Genomic DNA, 15,852 nt, shown 5'->3' on the forward strand with positions numbered 1-15,852 from the left:
TCAGATTTCTGAATGGACAATGAACCTCTGGACTCTACCTCACCTCTTCTCTTTATTGCACTAGTTATTTAATTTTTAATCTGGTATTACAGAATATTTTGAATAATTTGTGATCTCAGGATTGCTACCCGTACCACATGCTAGAAATAGGAGGATAATGCAGCTTAACACTTGGCTAAAGACGTGGTACAGGAGGGAGGGCTTCAGGGGTCTGGATCATTTGGGTCTCTTCCAGGGAAAGTGGGACCTGTTCCGATGGGATGTTTTGCATCTGACCGGGAGGGGAATTAATATTCTTGTGCTGCTCTGGTGGGTTTAAACTAGATTTACGGGGGGATGGGTACCTGAGTGTCAGAGCAGATAGAGAAGTGGAGAAGTGAAAAGATGATGTTAAAATTGCATGCACCATTAGAAGTCAACGGTTGTGCATGGTGGAAATGTTCTCAAGTACATCTATTTTAATGCATGGAGTATTGTAGGAAAGGCAGATGATCTTAGAGCGTGGAATTATGACATTGTGGCCATTAATAAAACTTGGTTGCAGGAGGGGCAGGATTGGTAGCTCAATATTCCAAGCTTCCGTAGATAGAATGGTGGGGAGGGGGTTGTGGGGGGGAGATGAAAGAGGGAGTAGTGGCATTGCCTATCAGGACAAATATCATAGCTGTGGTCAGGCAGGACAGTTCAGAGGCATCCTCTACTGAGACTACATGGGTGGAACTGAGGATTGGGGAAGGTATGACCACACTCATGGGGTTGTATTATAAACCTCCCAATAGTCAACGAGCATTGGAGGAGCAAATCTGTAGAGAGATAGCAGACAACTGCAGGAAACACAAGGTTGTGATAGTCGGGATTTTAACTCTCCACACATTGACTGGGACTCCCATACTGTATAAGAACTGGAAGGTTTGGAGTTTGTCAAAGTATTCAGGAAAGTTTTCTAAATCAATATTCAGAGGTACCAACTAGAGAGATTGCAATACTTTTAGGGAACAAGATGTCAGCTGATAAAAGTATGTGTAGGGAAATATTTTGGGCCCAGTGGCCAGAATATCTTTAGTTTCAAGTCAAATATGGAGAAAGATAGGTCTGGGTCTCAGGTTGAGATTCTAAATTGGAGAAAGGCCAATTTTGTGGAAATGAAGAAGGATCTAGAATGCATGGACTGGGATACTGTTTTCAGACAAGGATGTGTGAGGTAAATGGAGGACCTTCAAAGGTTAAATTTTGAGAGCACAAAAGTTTGTATGTTCCTGTCAGGATCAAAAGGCAAGGTTCGCAGGCTAGCAAACCTTGGTTTTCGAGGGATATTGGGAAACTGGTTTGAAAGCAGAGAGAGGTGTATAACAGGTAGATGCAACATGGAGCAAATTAGGCACTTGAGTATAAAAAAATGCAAGAAAAACATCAAGAAAGAAATCAGGAAGGCTAAAAGAAGTCAGGTTGTTTGGCAGAGAATGTGAAGGAAAATGCTATGGGTTTCTATAGGTATATTAAGGGCAAAAGGATAGTAAGGGACAAAATTGGTCCCCTTGAAGATCAGAGTGGTTGGCTTTGTATGGAGCTAAAAGAGATGGGAGAGATCTTAAAAGTTTTTTTTAATCAGTATTCACTCAGAGTCATGGGAAGTAAGGAAAACAGACAGGGAGGTCATGGAACCTGTACAGATTAAAGAGGAGGAAGTGGTTGCTGTATTAAAGCAAACAAGGGTGGATAAATCCCCAGGGCCTGACAAGATATTCCCCCAGACCTTGAGGGATGGTAGTGTAAAAACTGCAGGGGCTCTGTCAGAAATATTTAAAATGTCCTTACCCACGGTTGTAGGTGCCAGAGGATTGGAGAGAAACTCATGTTGTCCTGTTGTTTAAAAAAGGCTCCAACAATAACCCTGGAAATTATAGGCCAGTGAGCCTGATATCAGCTGTAGGTAAATAATTGGAAAGTGTACTAAGACATCAGATATATAATTTGTAAACTGATTGGGGTTAGTCAACATAGTTTTATGCATGGTAGGTCATGTTTAACCAATCTTAGAGTATTTTGAGAAGCTTATCAAGAAAGTTGAAGAAAGGAAGGCTGTGGATCTTGTCTAAACAGATTTTAGTCAGGCCTTTGACAAGGTCCCACATTGGAGGTTAGTCAGGAAGGTTCAAATGCTAGATATTGATTGTGAAGTAGTGAATTGGATTCGACGATGGCTTGACAGGAGAAGCCAGAGATTAGAAGTGGATGGTTGCTTCTCAGACTAGAGCCCTGTGACTAGTGGCGTGCCTCAGGGATTGGTACTGGGACATTGTTGTTGATCTGGTTGATAATGTGATAAATTGGATCAGCAAGTTTGCAGATGACACTAAGATTAGAGACATTGTGGACAGTTAGGAAGGTTTTCATAGCTTGCAGAGGGATCTGGTCCAGCTGGAAAAATGGGATGAAAAATGGCAGATGGAATTAAATGAAGACAAGTGTAAGATGTTGCATTTTGGAAGGACAAACCAAGAAAGGACATACACGGTAAATGGTAGGGTACTGACGAGTGTGGTGGAACAGAGGGACCTAGGAATTCCCTGAAAGTGGTGTCACAGGTAGACAGGGTTATAAAAAGTGCTTTTGGAATATTGACCTTCATAAATCAAAGTATTGAGTACAAGAGCTGGGATGTTATGATAAAGTTGTATAACACATTGGTCAGTCAAATTTGGAGTATTGTGTGCAGTTTTGGTCACCGAACTACAGGAAATATATCAATAAAATAGAAAGAGTGCAGAGATTTCCTAGGATGTTGCCTGGACTTTAGGAACTGAGTTACAGTGAAAGGTTAAACATGTTAGGACTTTATTCCCTGGAATGTAGAAGAATGAGGGGAGACTTGATAGAGGTATTTAAAATTATTAGGGGAATAGATAGAGTAAATGCAGATAGGCTTTTTCCACTGAGGGTGGGTGAGATACAAACATGGCGTAAGTGTTAAAGGGGAAAGGTTTAGGGGGAAAATCTTCACACAGACAGTGGTGGGGATGTGGAACAAGCTGCCAGATGAAGTGTTGAATGCGGGCTCAATTTAAACATTTAAGAGGAATTTGGACAGGTACGTGGATGGGAGAGGGATGGAGGGCTATGGACTGGATGCAGGTCAGAGGGACTGGGAAAAAAATAATGGTTCAGCGCAGACTAGAAGGGCCAAAGGGGCCTGTTTCTGTGCTGTAATGTAATGTAAAATTCATACTAATTCGACACCTTATTCTGCACAATTCTCTTGCTGCAAAACAACAAATTTCATGACACGTTATGACAATAAAGCTTATTCTGATCTGCAGACTCCCACCTTGAATTCTTTATTGTCAGGTGTACAAGATATGATGAAAAGCTTTGGTTTGCATGCTATTCAGGCAAGTCTACCCATACAAGTCCTGCAAAAATAACAAAGAGGCAGGGTGTAGTCTTGCAGTTAGCCTCAGGGTGCAATGTACAATGTAACTAGGACAGAGTGCAGGGCATGAAGAAACGTACAGGGAGAGGCAGGGCATAATCTTTTACCATTGAGGGGTTCTTTCCAAAGTCATTGCCTACATGTGAAATTGTCTGTTTTGAAAGGAAAGCTATGCAGGAAAATGATTATTGATAAAGCATCATGGAGTCATACACCACAGGAACAGGACCCTCTGCCCTCCACATCATAGATTGATATGGCTCAGGAACAGGCCCCTCAGCTCTCCAGGTGATCGCTAGCCATCGGCCAACTCTTTACATTAATCCTATATTAGTCCCATTTCCCCCTTCAGATTCCAGCACTCACCTGCAAACTGGGGCCCTTTTCCATTTAACAGCTTGCATGCCTTTGAGATGTGAGAGGAAACCAGAAAAAAAACCCCAGCAGTAACAGGGAGAGTGTGCAAACCACACACAGAGAGCACTGGAGGAATGCAAAGCTTGAGACTTCAACCAGATTATATTGAGGTTCAGCCAGGGGGCTGAACAAAGTGATTTGTACGATCCTGGGGTTTCAGTAAGACTCGTACAGTATCATCAGATAAACAAAAAGGCTGTCCTCAGCTGACTCATCACCCAAGCAATCTTTCAATTAAAAAAAATGTCTCCACTCGCACCAACTGTTACGGAAAACCCTTCAGTCGGTCTTGCCCAAAGATCCCTGGGGAAAATGCTTCCTCCCAAGTGTAAATTCCTGGCAGGTGTTCTTCTAAAGCACCCGAAAGCACCCGACTCTTGTACACACCCCACTAACTGAGGTAGTACTGGAAATGGGCTTGGTAGGATCAACAGAAATCATCATATTTTCCCATTGGTTTTTCTTTCCTCCCTGGATAGGAGGGGCTAAACTTAAATACCTCTCTCCAAAACTCCAAAATAGGCTTACCTGATTTCTACCCCCCAACCCTTTCTCTCTCTCTCTCTCTCTCTCTCTCTCTCTTGCTCTTTCAATCTTCCTTTATTTCTCTCTCTCTCTCTCTCCATTTTCACTGGGTGTATTATAAGTAGAACTACAACTTTCTTGTTACCTTTTTTTTTAGCAGGGGCGGACAGGGAGAACGAGCAAGAGGGCAGGCAGGTTTGGGCCGAGACCGAACTTCGACGCAACAGTGGAAGTGAAGCAGAGGAGAAGACCAGGGCTCAGCATGTTCAGCATCGGGACCAGAGAAGTGAGTGAGCTCTCCGACGAAGGTAGTCCAGCAATGAGGAGGATGAGAGTTTTAATGTCATACACTTAAGCACAATGTACGGATGCAACGAGATTCTTACTTGCTCCAGCCACACTGGTGCACAAGGTTCACCAAATATAATGGCATAAATTAAATTAAAACAATATACTGAGACAGCCAAAGGGAGAAGTACAGAAAAATAAATATTCACAGTTGTAATTAGTGCAGCCCAGGATCTGGTCCAGCTGGGAAAATGGGCTGCATAATGGTCAATGGAATTTAGTGCAGACAAGTGTGTGAGGTGTTGCATTTTGGAAGGACAACCCAAGAAAGGACGTATGTGGTAAATGGTTGGGCCCTGAGGAGTGCAGTAGGACAGAGGGATCTGGGAATACAGATACATAATTCCCTGAAAGTGGTGTCACAGGTAGATAGGGTCATAAAGAGAGCTTTTGGTGCGTTCATGAATCAAGGTATTGAGTATTGGAGTTGAGATGCTATAGTAAAGTTTTACAAGACATTGATGAGGCCAATTTTGGAGTATCATGTGCAGTTTTGTTCATCGAACTACAGGAGAGATATCAATAAGATTGAAAGAGTGTAAAGGGACGTGAGGAACTGACTTAAAGGGAAAGGCTAAACAGGTTAGGATTTTATTCTCTGGAGCATAGAAGAATGAAAGGAGGTTTGAGAGAGGTGTATAAAATGATGAAGGGTAGAGGTAGAGTAAAGGCAAGAAGGCTTTTCCACTGAGGTTGGATGAAATAAGAACTAGAAGACGTGGGTTAAGAGTGAGAAGGGAAATGTTTAGGGGGAACATTAGGGGAAACTTCTGCACAGAGAGTGGTGGGAGTGTGGAACGAACTGCCAGCTGAAGTGTGAATGCATGCTCAATTTTAACATTGAAGACAAATTTAGAGAGGTACATAGGTTGGAGAGATATGAACTGGGTGCAGGTCAGTGGAACTCGATAAAATAATAGTTTGCACAGATGGGCTGAAAGGCCAGTTTCTGTGCTGTTGTCCATGAAAAAGTGAGGCAGGATCTGTGGAAAGTTAATATTTCAATGTCGTGAGGTCAAGTTGTTGTCCATCAAGCTGAAGTCCATGTGAGTATCAAGGCTGAGGAAGTTCCTCAGTGAACTGGCTGGCACACCCACAGGGCACCTTCAACAAGGACAATGCCATGTGACTCACAGCCCCCAAGAACATGTTGAAGGTGCCCGGGGTAATTGGTCTGGATGAGGTAGAGCTTGCTTGTGTGAAGCCTGACTCTCCATATTGGACAGCAGAAGGGAGGCTTAAAGGGGGTCAGGAAAGTCAGGCAGCATGGAACAGCCCCTTCAGACCAACTCGTCCGTGCTGCGACCCTGCTCAATACGTGGAGTCACAAAGGTTTACAATATGGAACACGTGGTGATGTTCAATAGGGAAAGAGATGAATGCTGGTGAGAAGGGGGATGGCTACTCAGGGCAGCAGCAGTAGTGTTTCCTTGTGGGGGTCTTGCGAGACCGTGGAGATGCAGAGAGTGCTGAGTGAATGACCCTCTGTAGATGCTCACTGGATGAAGATAATCAGTACAAAGTGAAGGTAGGAAAATTTAGTGGGAGAAATCAGGGATTTTTCCACAGAGAGTTGTGGGTTCCTGGAATGTATTGCCAGGAGTGGTGGTGGAGGCTGAAACATTAGGGGAATTTAAGGGATTCTTCAACAGGCACTTGGAGGAAAGAAATTTAGATGATTATGAAGTAGGAATACATAGGTTGGCACAGCATTGAGGCCCGAAGGGCCAGTACTTTGCTATAATGTTCTATGAAACCTATTCATTTCACATGGAGCACCAGAGGCAGCAGACAGGGCTGCCTTTCCTCCCTAGGCCTGGTCATGACTGGGAAACCACTTGGAGTTGAACAAGACCCTCTCCGCTGCATAGGTTTTGAAGTCACAGAGTCACATAGCATGGAAACAGTCCTTGGTCCAATTCAGCCATGTCATCCAAGTTCTTCCATCTTATTTGCCTGCAATAGTCCCATGTTCCTTTTCCCCCTTTTCTATCCATGTTCTTGTCTATTCAACATCGTCATTGTACCCACCTTCACCACTTCCTCTGCCATCTCATTCCATTAACCCACCTCCCTCTGTGTGAAAACCTTGCCTTTAAATCTTTCCCAGAAGACCATTTGGCCCATTCAGTCCACTCTGCTATCCCATCATGAGCTGATCCATTCTCCCACTCAGCCCCACTCCTCTGCCTTCTCCCCAGAACCATTTATACCCTGACAATTCAGTTACCTATCAATCTCTGCCTTAAATGCACCCAGTGATCTGGCCTCCAAAGCAAATTCCAGAGGTTCTCAACTCTCTGGCAAAAGAAATTCCTCTGCATCTCTGTTTTAAATGGGCACCCTTTGATCCTAGACTCCCCTACCATTGGAAACAACATTTCCACATCTGTTACATATTTCTAATCCTGAGACATCTATTCCTCCAATGTTGTCTTTGCTTTCCCAATTTAGATATAAACTGAATCTTTATAAGAGTGAATTATTCCCAATAAACACACATGTACCTGTTTACAATCACACACCTTTTAGTGTGGTTTAAGATCATTTTACTGATCTTGGGGTTAAAATTACCAAAACATTTAAAGATCTATATAAATTAAACTTTCTTCCTTGGATAGATGATGTGAAACAATTTCTTTCTAAATGGCCTCCATTGGCTTTATCTTTAATAGGTTGAATTAATGGTATTAAAATGATAACCTTACCTCAATTTTTGAATTTATTTCAAGCAGTCCCAGTTTTTAATTCCAAAATCCTTTTTGATAAAATAGACTCTAAAATATCTTCTTATATTTGGAATAAAAAGAATCCCAGATTGAGTAAATTCCATTTGCAGAATTTAAAGAAAGATGGTGGTCTGGCTTTACCTAATCTTAGACTCTATATTGGGCAGTTAACATCTGTTATATTATTTTCCGGATCTACTATTCTGATCAATTTGAATGTCCTTATTGGGTAGATTTGGAATTGAATTCCATGCAGAGGTGTCCAGTTGCCTCTTTATTGGGAACAGCTCTTCCTTTCTAAGATTAGTCGACGCACCTTCAACCCAAGACTTAAACATACATTAAGGATTTGGTTTAAATTTCGGAAGTTCTTTGACTTTCTCTTAATTATTTTTTTCAACCGTCTATAATTGATCAAGCCTTCTCTTGTTGGAAAGTTAAAGGAATCGTCTCTTTTCCAAATCTTTCATGTTTTACTACTGTCAAGATAAAGGTTGATTACAAAATAGGAGGATCAATTATCTGTAAGTAAAACTTAGTTAACAACGAGTCAGTTTCTGTTTACAACAATGAGTGCATGTTATGACTGTTTTCTTCTTCTTTTTCTTTGGCTTGGCTTCGCGGACGAAGATTTATGGAGGGGGTAAAAAGTCCACGTCAGCTGCAGGCTCGTTTGTGGCTGACAAGTCCGATGCGGGACAGGCAGACACGATTGCAGCGGTTGCAAGGGAAAATTGGTTGGTTGGGGTTGGGTGTTGGGTTTTTCCTCCTTTGCCTTTTGTCAGTGAGGTGGGCTCTGCGGTCTTCTTCAAAGGAGGTTGCTGCCCGCCAAACTGTGAGGCGCCAAGATGCACGGTTTGAGGCGTTATCAGCCCACTGGCGGTGGTCAATGTGGCAGGCACCAAGAGATTTCTTTAGGCAGTCCTTGTACCTTTTCTTTGGTGCACCTCTGTCACGGTGGCCAGTGGAGAGCTCGCCATATAACACGATCTTGGGAAGGCGATGGTCCTCCATTCTGGAGACGTGACCCATCCAGCGCAGCCGGATCTTCAGCAGCGTGGACTCGATGCTGTCGACCTCTGCCATCTCGAGTACTTCGACGTTAGGGGTGTAAGCGCTCCAATGGATGTTGAGGATGGAGCGGAGACAACGCTGGTGGAAGCGTTCTAGGAGCCGTAGGTGGTGCCGGTAGAGGACCCATGATTTGGAGCCGAACAGGAGTGTGGGTATGACAACGGCTCTGTATACGCTTATCTTTGTGAGGTTTTTCAGTTGGTTGTTTTTCCAGACTCTTTTGTGTAGTCTTCCAAAGGCGCTATTTGCCTTGGCGAGTCTGTTGTCTATCTCATTGTCGATCCTTGCATCTGATGAAATGGTGCAGCCGAGATAGGTAAACTGGTTGACCGTTTTGAGTTTTGTGTGCCCGATGGAGATGTGGGGGGGCTGGTAGTCATGGTGGGGAGCTGGCTGATGGAGGACCTCAGTTTTCTTCAGGCTGACTTCCAGGCCAAACATTTTGGCAGTTTCCGCAAAGCAGGACGTCAAGCGCTGAAGAGCTGGCTCTGAATGAACTTAAGGCTATAAAACAAAGGAGCAGAAATAGGCCATTCAGCCCATTGAGTCTGCCCCACTATTTAATCAAGAGCTGATCCCTTTTTTCCACTCAGCCTCACTTCCCGACTTTCTTCCATAATCTACAATATATCTAATTTCCAATTACAGCAAAGACTTCATCCAATAACATAATTATTTGTATTCCTGAAACTTAGGTGCCATCAATGCTCTATTCCACGGCTCAACTCTTGGGCCTGTCTTCTGTTTCCTGCTTTCACATTAGCACAATCCACATCCTTTACTCGTTTTAGCTCTCACTTTTCTTTCCCCCACAGCAACATTTTGACATCAATCTTCAGGAAAGCAATCAATAAATATCGACAGCCGGCGACACTCTCAAAATCTCCCTGATCCCGAACTGTGATTGTAATTAAAGCCTGATGTCTCCCCCAGCCCGCTCCCCTTGCTCTTTAAAGTTTCAGGTTTGATTCCCGACTCTGCTCACTCAATTCGATGTGCTGAAGAGGGAATCTACGTGCTATTTTTCCCCCCACAATACTTGCAGTCACCCAATCATTTGGAAGTGCACTTGATTGTTTGCAGAATGCAGCTGCCAGCCATTTGCTCCCCTCACAAACAGACTCCCATGCATCTTGGTGGACAAATTTCAATCCTTGATCTTGGAGAGTTTCTACATTCTTTCTGTGACTCTGTGGGTTTCCTCCGGGCACCTGGGATTCCTCGCACATCCCAAAGACAGGCAGGCCAGTGGGTTAAATGGGCGCTCTGAACTGTTGCCAGTGTGTGGGACGGAGTTAATGTGAGGAGAGTAAAATGGGATTGTCGTGGAAGATGCTTCAGACACAGACAAGCTGGAGAAACTCAGCAGGAATCTTCCTACGGATACTGCTGAGTTTCTCCTGCATGTTTGTGTATTGCACTTAACCCCAGAATCTGCAGACTTTCTTGCTTAGCGCTTAGTAGTTGATGTCAACTCTGTGGCTGAGAGCCCGTTAAAGTGCAAGGTTATTGACTCATCGATCAAGATGAAGGGACAGAGTTGTTTAGAGAGCAGTCTGGTAGACATCAGTGACAAGAACCTGTCATTACACTAAGAACCTCCTCGCACTCACTGTCGCCAAAACCAAGCAGCTACTTGTGGACTTTAGGAAGGAAAAGCCAGAGATGTTTGATCCAAAGATCATTTGGGGATCTGAGGTGGAGAGGTTGAGCAAATTTAAGTTCTTGGGAGTTACTATCTCGGAGGACCTTTCCTGGACCCAACACACCGATGTCATCATGAAGAAAGCACGTCAGCTCCTCTACTTCCGCAGGAGTTTGCGGAGGTTTGGTGCGACGCCAGAAACCCCTGGCAAATTTCTACAGAGGTGTGGTGGAAAGTGTGCTGACCGGCTGTATCACAGACTGTATGGGGGCACCAATACCTCTGAGCAGCAAGACCTGCAAAAGGTAACGGACACAGCCCAGGACGTCACAGGCAAAACCCTCCCCACCATCGAGAACATCTACATGGAACGCTGCCATTGGAGAGCAGCAGCAAATATCAAGGATCCACACCACCCAGCACACACTCTGTTCTCACTGCTGCCATCAGCAAAGAGGTGTCGGTGCCACAAGATTCACACCACCAGGTTCAGGAACAGCTGCTTCCCCCTCCACCATCAGACTCCTCAACGACAAACTCAATCAGGGACTCATTTAAGACTCTTACATTTTACTGAATATTTTTTCTATATTTGCAGTCTGTTTGTTTACATTTCTCTCTTTCGTTTATGAATCTTATTTTAATACTTTATTTTAAAAGTTTAAAACCACAGTTACATTCAATTATAATAAAATACATATAAAGAAGAATATATGTGAACAACATGTAAAAAAAACTCCAACCCCCCCCTCCCTCCCCATTACTCCCCTACCTCCCCATTACTCCCCTACCTCCCCATCCTTCTCCCCCTACAATTACCCACTAAAGGAAACAAAAGAAAGAAGGAGATCATCAATTATATATATAATTCAACGTTACAGCTGTGAAACCAAGAATCATCACCGGAATGGATCGAGAGTTCATATCTTCCAACCAACCATTTGTAAATATGGGCTCCATGCTTTCAAAAAGAAATTCTAATGATCCTGTAAATAAGTTATCTTTTCAATAGGGATACAAGATTTCATTTCACTGTGCCATCTTTGCATTCCCAACACCAAATCAGATTTGCAAGTTATGGCCAAAAATTTCTTAGCTACACCTAAAGCTAATTGTAAAAATTCAATTTGATACATAGTTCATCTTAATTTTAAGCTCATCATTTTAACATCTCCTAATAAAACGAACATTGGATCAAACGGAAGTTTAACTTTTAATATTTTTTTCAAAAAGTAATTGAACTTGTATCCAAAAAGTTTTAACTTTGGGGTGTAACCAAATCGAGTGAAGAAAAGAACCTCTCTCTTTACCACATCGAAAACATACATCTGAGGATATTAAATTAAATCTTTTTAATTTTTGAGGGGTTAAATATATTTGATGTAAAAATTTATATTAGACTAACCTAAACCTCACGTTAATAAGTTTAGTCATATTATCCCTACATAACTTTCTCTAATAATTTTCATAGATCTTTCTATTCAAATCAGTTTCCCATTTTAATCTTAATTTATGAATATTTCATTTAGGCATTTTCCTTTGTAATAATTTATACATCTCTGAAATAAATTTGTTTATATCTCCTTTAGAGATTTAGAGATTGTGTAGGTAATTTTAAACTGTAACCCAACCTATCAGTTAAAAACGCTTTTACTTGATAATAACAAAAAAAGCATTATTAGGAATTTTATATTTTTCCTTCAGTCGATGAAAAGATACAGATTTCCCAGCTTCAAAACAATCCTCCACCTTTTTATTCCCCAATTGATTCCATATCTTTAAAAACTGATTGTTAAAGGTAAAAGGAAAGAAGTTATTCTGATATAAAGGTGTTTTAGGTGAAATCATGTCTGCCTGTCCTGCGTCGGACTTGTCAGCCACAAACGAGTGTGCAGCTGACGTGGACATTACCCCTCCATAAATCTTCATCCGCGAAGACAAGCCAAAGGAAAGAAAAGAACTTTTCCACCTATCTCGTAATCAATTTTATTCCATAATTCAATTAAATATTTAAATATCAGTGGATCTTTACCAACTAGTAACTTTGAATTCCATTTATAGATAAATTTTTGCATATATTTCCCACCAATTTTAGCTAACTCTATATTTGCCAATACTGAAGGCTTATTTAGGTGAAGCATTTCACTAATAAATTTCAATTGAGCAGCTTTATAATAATTCGGAAAATGGGGAAGTTGTAAGCCACCTAATTCAAATTTCCAAGTTAGTTTTTCCAAATACACTCTTTGCATAAATATTTCCTAATAATAATATTTCCTAATAATTAAATTAAGATCCTTAAAATCTTTTTTAGGTGTTTGACAAGGAATAGGTTGAAAGAGATATTGAATCCTTGGAAAAATATTAATTTTAATACAATTCACTCTACCTAATAAAGTTAGAGTTAAATTATTCCACCTATTTAAATCATGTTTAATTTTATTAACTAATGGCAAATAATTCAATTTAAACAAATTATTCAAATTTTTATCAATTTTAATTCCTAAATACTTAATTGGACTTTTAGTCCATTTAAATTGAGCCATTTTCTTACACCAACCATAATCCCCCATAACTAATGACATAACGTCACTTTTGTCTCAATTGATTTTATAGCCAGATATTTCTCCATAATCTTGTAACTTCTTATATAGTGAACTTTAATGAATTTTTTGGATCTGCTATATAAATTAAAACATCATCAACAAACATGCTAATCTTAAATTCCTCATTATTGAGTTTAATTCCTTTAATATTATTATCTTGTCTTAATAATTGTGCTAATGTTTCAGTTGCCAAAACAAATAATGCTGGAGAGAAAGGAAATCCTTGTCTAGCAGATCTAGTTAATAAAAAAAGGAAAAAAAAATTGTCCATTAATCACCACTTTAGGCAAAGGGTTATTGTATAAAGTTTTAATTCAATTAATAAATATTAATCTAAACTGAAATTTTTATAAAACTTTAAATAAATAATTCAATTCTAACTTATCAAAAGCTTTTTCAGCAACCAATGATAAAGTTAAAGCTAAATCCTATTTCTTCTGAGGTGCAGAGATTTTATTTTTATTTTTAACAAATCCAGATTGATCTAAATTAATTAATTCTGGTAAGTATTCATTCAATCTATTTGCCAAAACTTTAGCTACAATTTTATAATCAACATTCAAAAAAGATATATGTCTTTTAGACTCAGGTTTTAATAAATCTTTATCTTTCTTAGGTATTACTGTTATAATAGCATTTGAAAAAGATTCTAGTAATGTGTGGGTTTGATTTGCTTGTTTTAATACTTTCATTAATGGAAGCATTAACAATTCTTTAAACTTTTTATAAAATTCACAAATGAAATCATCTTCACCTGGAGATTTACCATTTTGCATAGAGTTTAGAGCCAATTATAACTTCTTTAACCATAAAGGGAGAATCTAAATCTTTACAAGCTTGATAATTTAAATACAGGAGTTGAAGATTATATTAAAAAATCTATTAATCTTTTCTTCGTCTTTATTTGTTTGAGATGTATATAAATTAGTATAAAATTCTTTAAAAGATTCATTTATATCCTGAGGTTTATAACTCTTTCTTTATAATCTGTTTAACAGCATTAATAGCTTTAGCTTTTGTGAACATGTGCGATGACTCTTTTAATGTGTTGGCGGCTTTTTCAAGGTAGTAGGAATTGTGGATGGGGTCTAAGGAGGAAGTGTGTGTGTGTGTGTGTGTGTGTGTGTGTGTGTGTGTGTGTGTGTGTGTGTGTGTGTGTGTGTGTGTGTGTGTGTGTGTGTGTGTGTGTGTGTGTGTGTGTGTGTGTGTGTGAGATGGCCTGAGACTGCAGTATCCAGCAGTCTTGGGCAAAGCAGTCCCCTTCCCAACAGGATGCGTACAGTGGTGGACCTGACGGGAAGGAGGAAAATGCTGTCATGTGTTTTACTGGGGTCTGTTTCTCAGGGAGGAATCCCCCTGCGTCGAGGAAGAAGCCATCCCCTTCAATGTCGCTGAATGAATCTGTGCCAATCAGACGCTCCACCTCTTGCCCCCGCTCCATCTCCTCCCTGGCAACTCAGCCACCCTCACAGGCGGTGGAGCCACGGTCTACATCTGCAAAATCTGCGGTGACCTTGACAAGATTGGCATCAGGCTCCCGGTCACAATCTCTAAATCGCAATGCTGTCACCCAGCAGATGCCACACAGCACGAGCCTTGGCACCATTTACTCAGGACGGGTAAGCACTGTTGTCATCTTCAAGGTGCTTAGTGGGTCGCTGGGTCTGTGCCAGTGATCTCTGTGGGTTGATGGCGGTGTTCTTGTTGGGTCAGTGACAGTGATCTCATTGGGTCAGTGACTGTTATCTCGGTGGGTCAGTGCCGATGATCTCAGTGGGTCAGTGCCAGTGATCTTGGTGGGTCAATGCCATTGATCTCAGTGGGTCAGTGCCAGTGATCTCTGTGGGTCAGTGCCGGTGATTTTGGTGGGTCTGTGATGGTGATTTCGGTGCATTAGTGATTCTAACTCTACTCTCTCTTTTCCTCCCTCCTTCCTTTGGTCTCTTTTCCTCCATTTTTTCTCCTTCCCTTTTCCTTCCACTGCTCTCACCATCCTTTCCTCTTCTCCAATTTATATTTACTTATCCATTTTTTTTGCTGTTTCCTTCCTTCCATCCTTCCTTCCTCCCTCCCTTCCTTCTTTACCTCCTCCCTCCTTCCATTCCTCCCTCTCTCCCTCTCTTCCTCCCTTCCTTCTTTCTTTCTTCTGTCCTTCCTCCCTCCCTCTCTCCCTCCCTCCCTCCCTCTCTCCCTCCCTTCCTCCTTCCGTCCAGGAGAAGCCTTGGCCATACAGAGAGAGTTCCCCAAACCACTGGAAGGGAAAGGTAATGTGTTCCGTCCACTCTCAGCTGAGGTGTGAGTGGACTTGGCTTCTTTCATTCCCGCCTCTTGGGTCTGGCCTCTACTGAATTCACCCTTAATCATTCCAAACTCGATCTCCCCTACTAGCAGAAAAGAATTTCCCTCCACCTCTAATGCGTTAAAAAGGCAGCGCACCACTGAGAATGAAAGGCTCCCACAATGAGAATAAGGAGGGTTTGACAAGGGGTAGCTCCGAGTTCAGTGTACTTTTGCCAACAGTAGTGTTTTTACTAACCATGACCTCAAATTAACAAGACCTTTCTCTTCATTTTTCCAGCATGTCTCCTTCATGAATTTTAGAACAAAGGAACAGGAAGAAGAATTAACCAAAGAAACACTGGTGGCTCTCAATGAGATGAGAATCAAGTTCCCCGGGAAATCAAATGAAGAAGCAGAGGTGCTTCTGGATGAAGTGAGTCACACATTTTTCAGGCTATAAAACAGTACAACTTAGGAACAGGCCCGTTAGCCCAAGAGTGTCCCAACATGATGCTCAAATTCCCAGGAGGCAAATCCACGGACACTCAGTGACTCTGAAGGGGCTCTCTTTTGCTTCTCTTTCACCTATTGTTAGGGGAATGGGGCAATGTTCATGGTGACTCTTCGTTTGCCTTACAGCAGATAAAAAATGATGTCATGTATATTACATTTATAATGTAATATCAGGTGACAATCAAATGAACTTTTGAACCTTTAAAATTAGATTAAAACTGCTGCTTGCACATGATAAATGTCCCCTATAGCCTTCATATTCATTTCTAGAGACTTTTTAAATGG

At 41.4% G+C, this 15,852-nt stretch overlaps 1 protein-coding gene across 5 annotated transcripts in view; it reads left to right on the top strand.

Moving 5' to 3' along the window:
- ttll7 (tubulin tyrosine ligase-like family, member 7) overlaps positions 1 to 15,852 on the top strand; it is a 272,031-nt gene that overhangs the window by 217,043 nt on the left and 39,136 nt on the right. For 4 of the 5 annotated variants that reach the window (XM_069939351.1, XM_069939355.1, XM_069939350.1 and 1 more), the window contains 4 exons: positions 4,530 to 4,658; positions 14,119 to 14,393; positions 14,988 to 15,038; positions 15,353 to 15,487. In XM_069939351.1, the coding sequence (XP_069795452.1) occupies positions 4,530 to 4,658; positions 14,119 to 14,393; positions 14,988 to 15,038; positions 15,353 to 15,487 (590 nt within the window). The remainder of the gene's footprint in view (positions 1 to 4,529; positions 4,659 to 14,118; positions 14,394 to 14,987; positions 15,039 to 15,352; positions 15,488 to 15,852) is intronic. The other variant, XM_069939353.1, reaches the window with a different exon arrangement.

Source organism: Narcine bancroftii, chromosome 5, assembly GCF_036971445.1.
Source record: "Narcine bancroftii isolate sNarBan1 chromosome 5, sNarBan1.hap1, whole genome shotgun sequence".
Lineage (NCBI taxonomy): Eukaryota > Metazoa > Chordata > Chondrichthyes > Torpediniformes > Narcinidae > Narcine > Narcine bancroftii.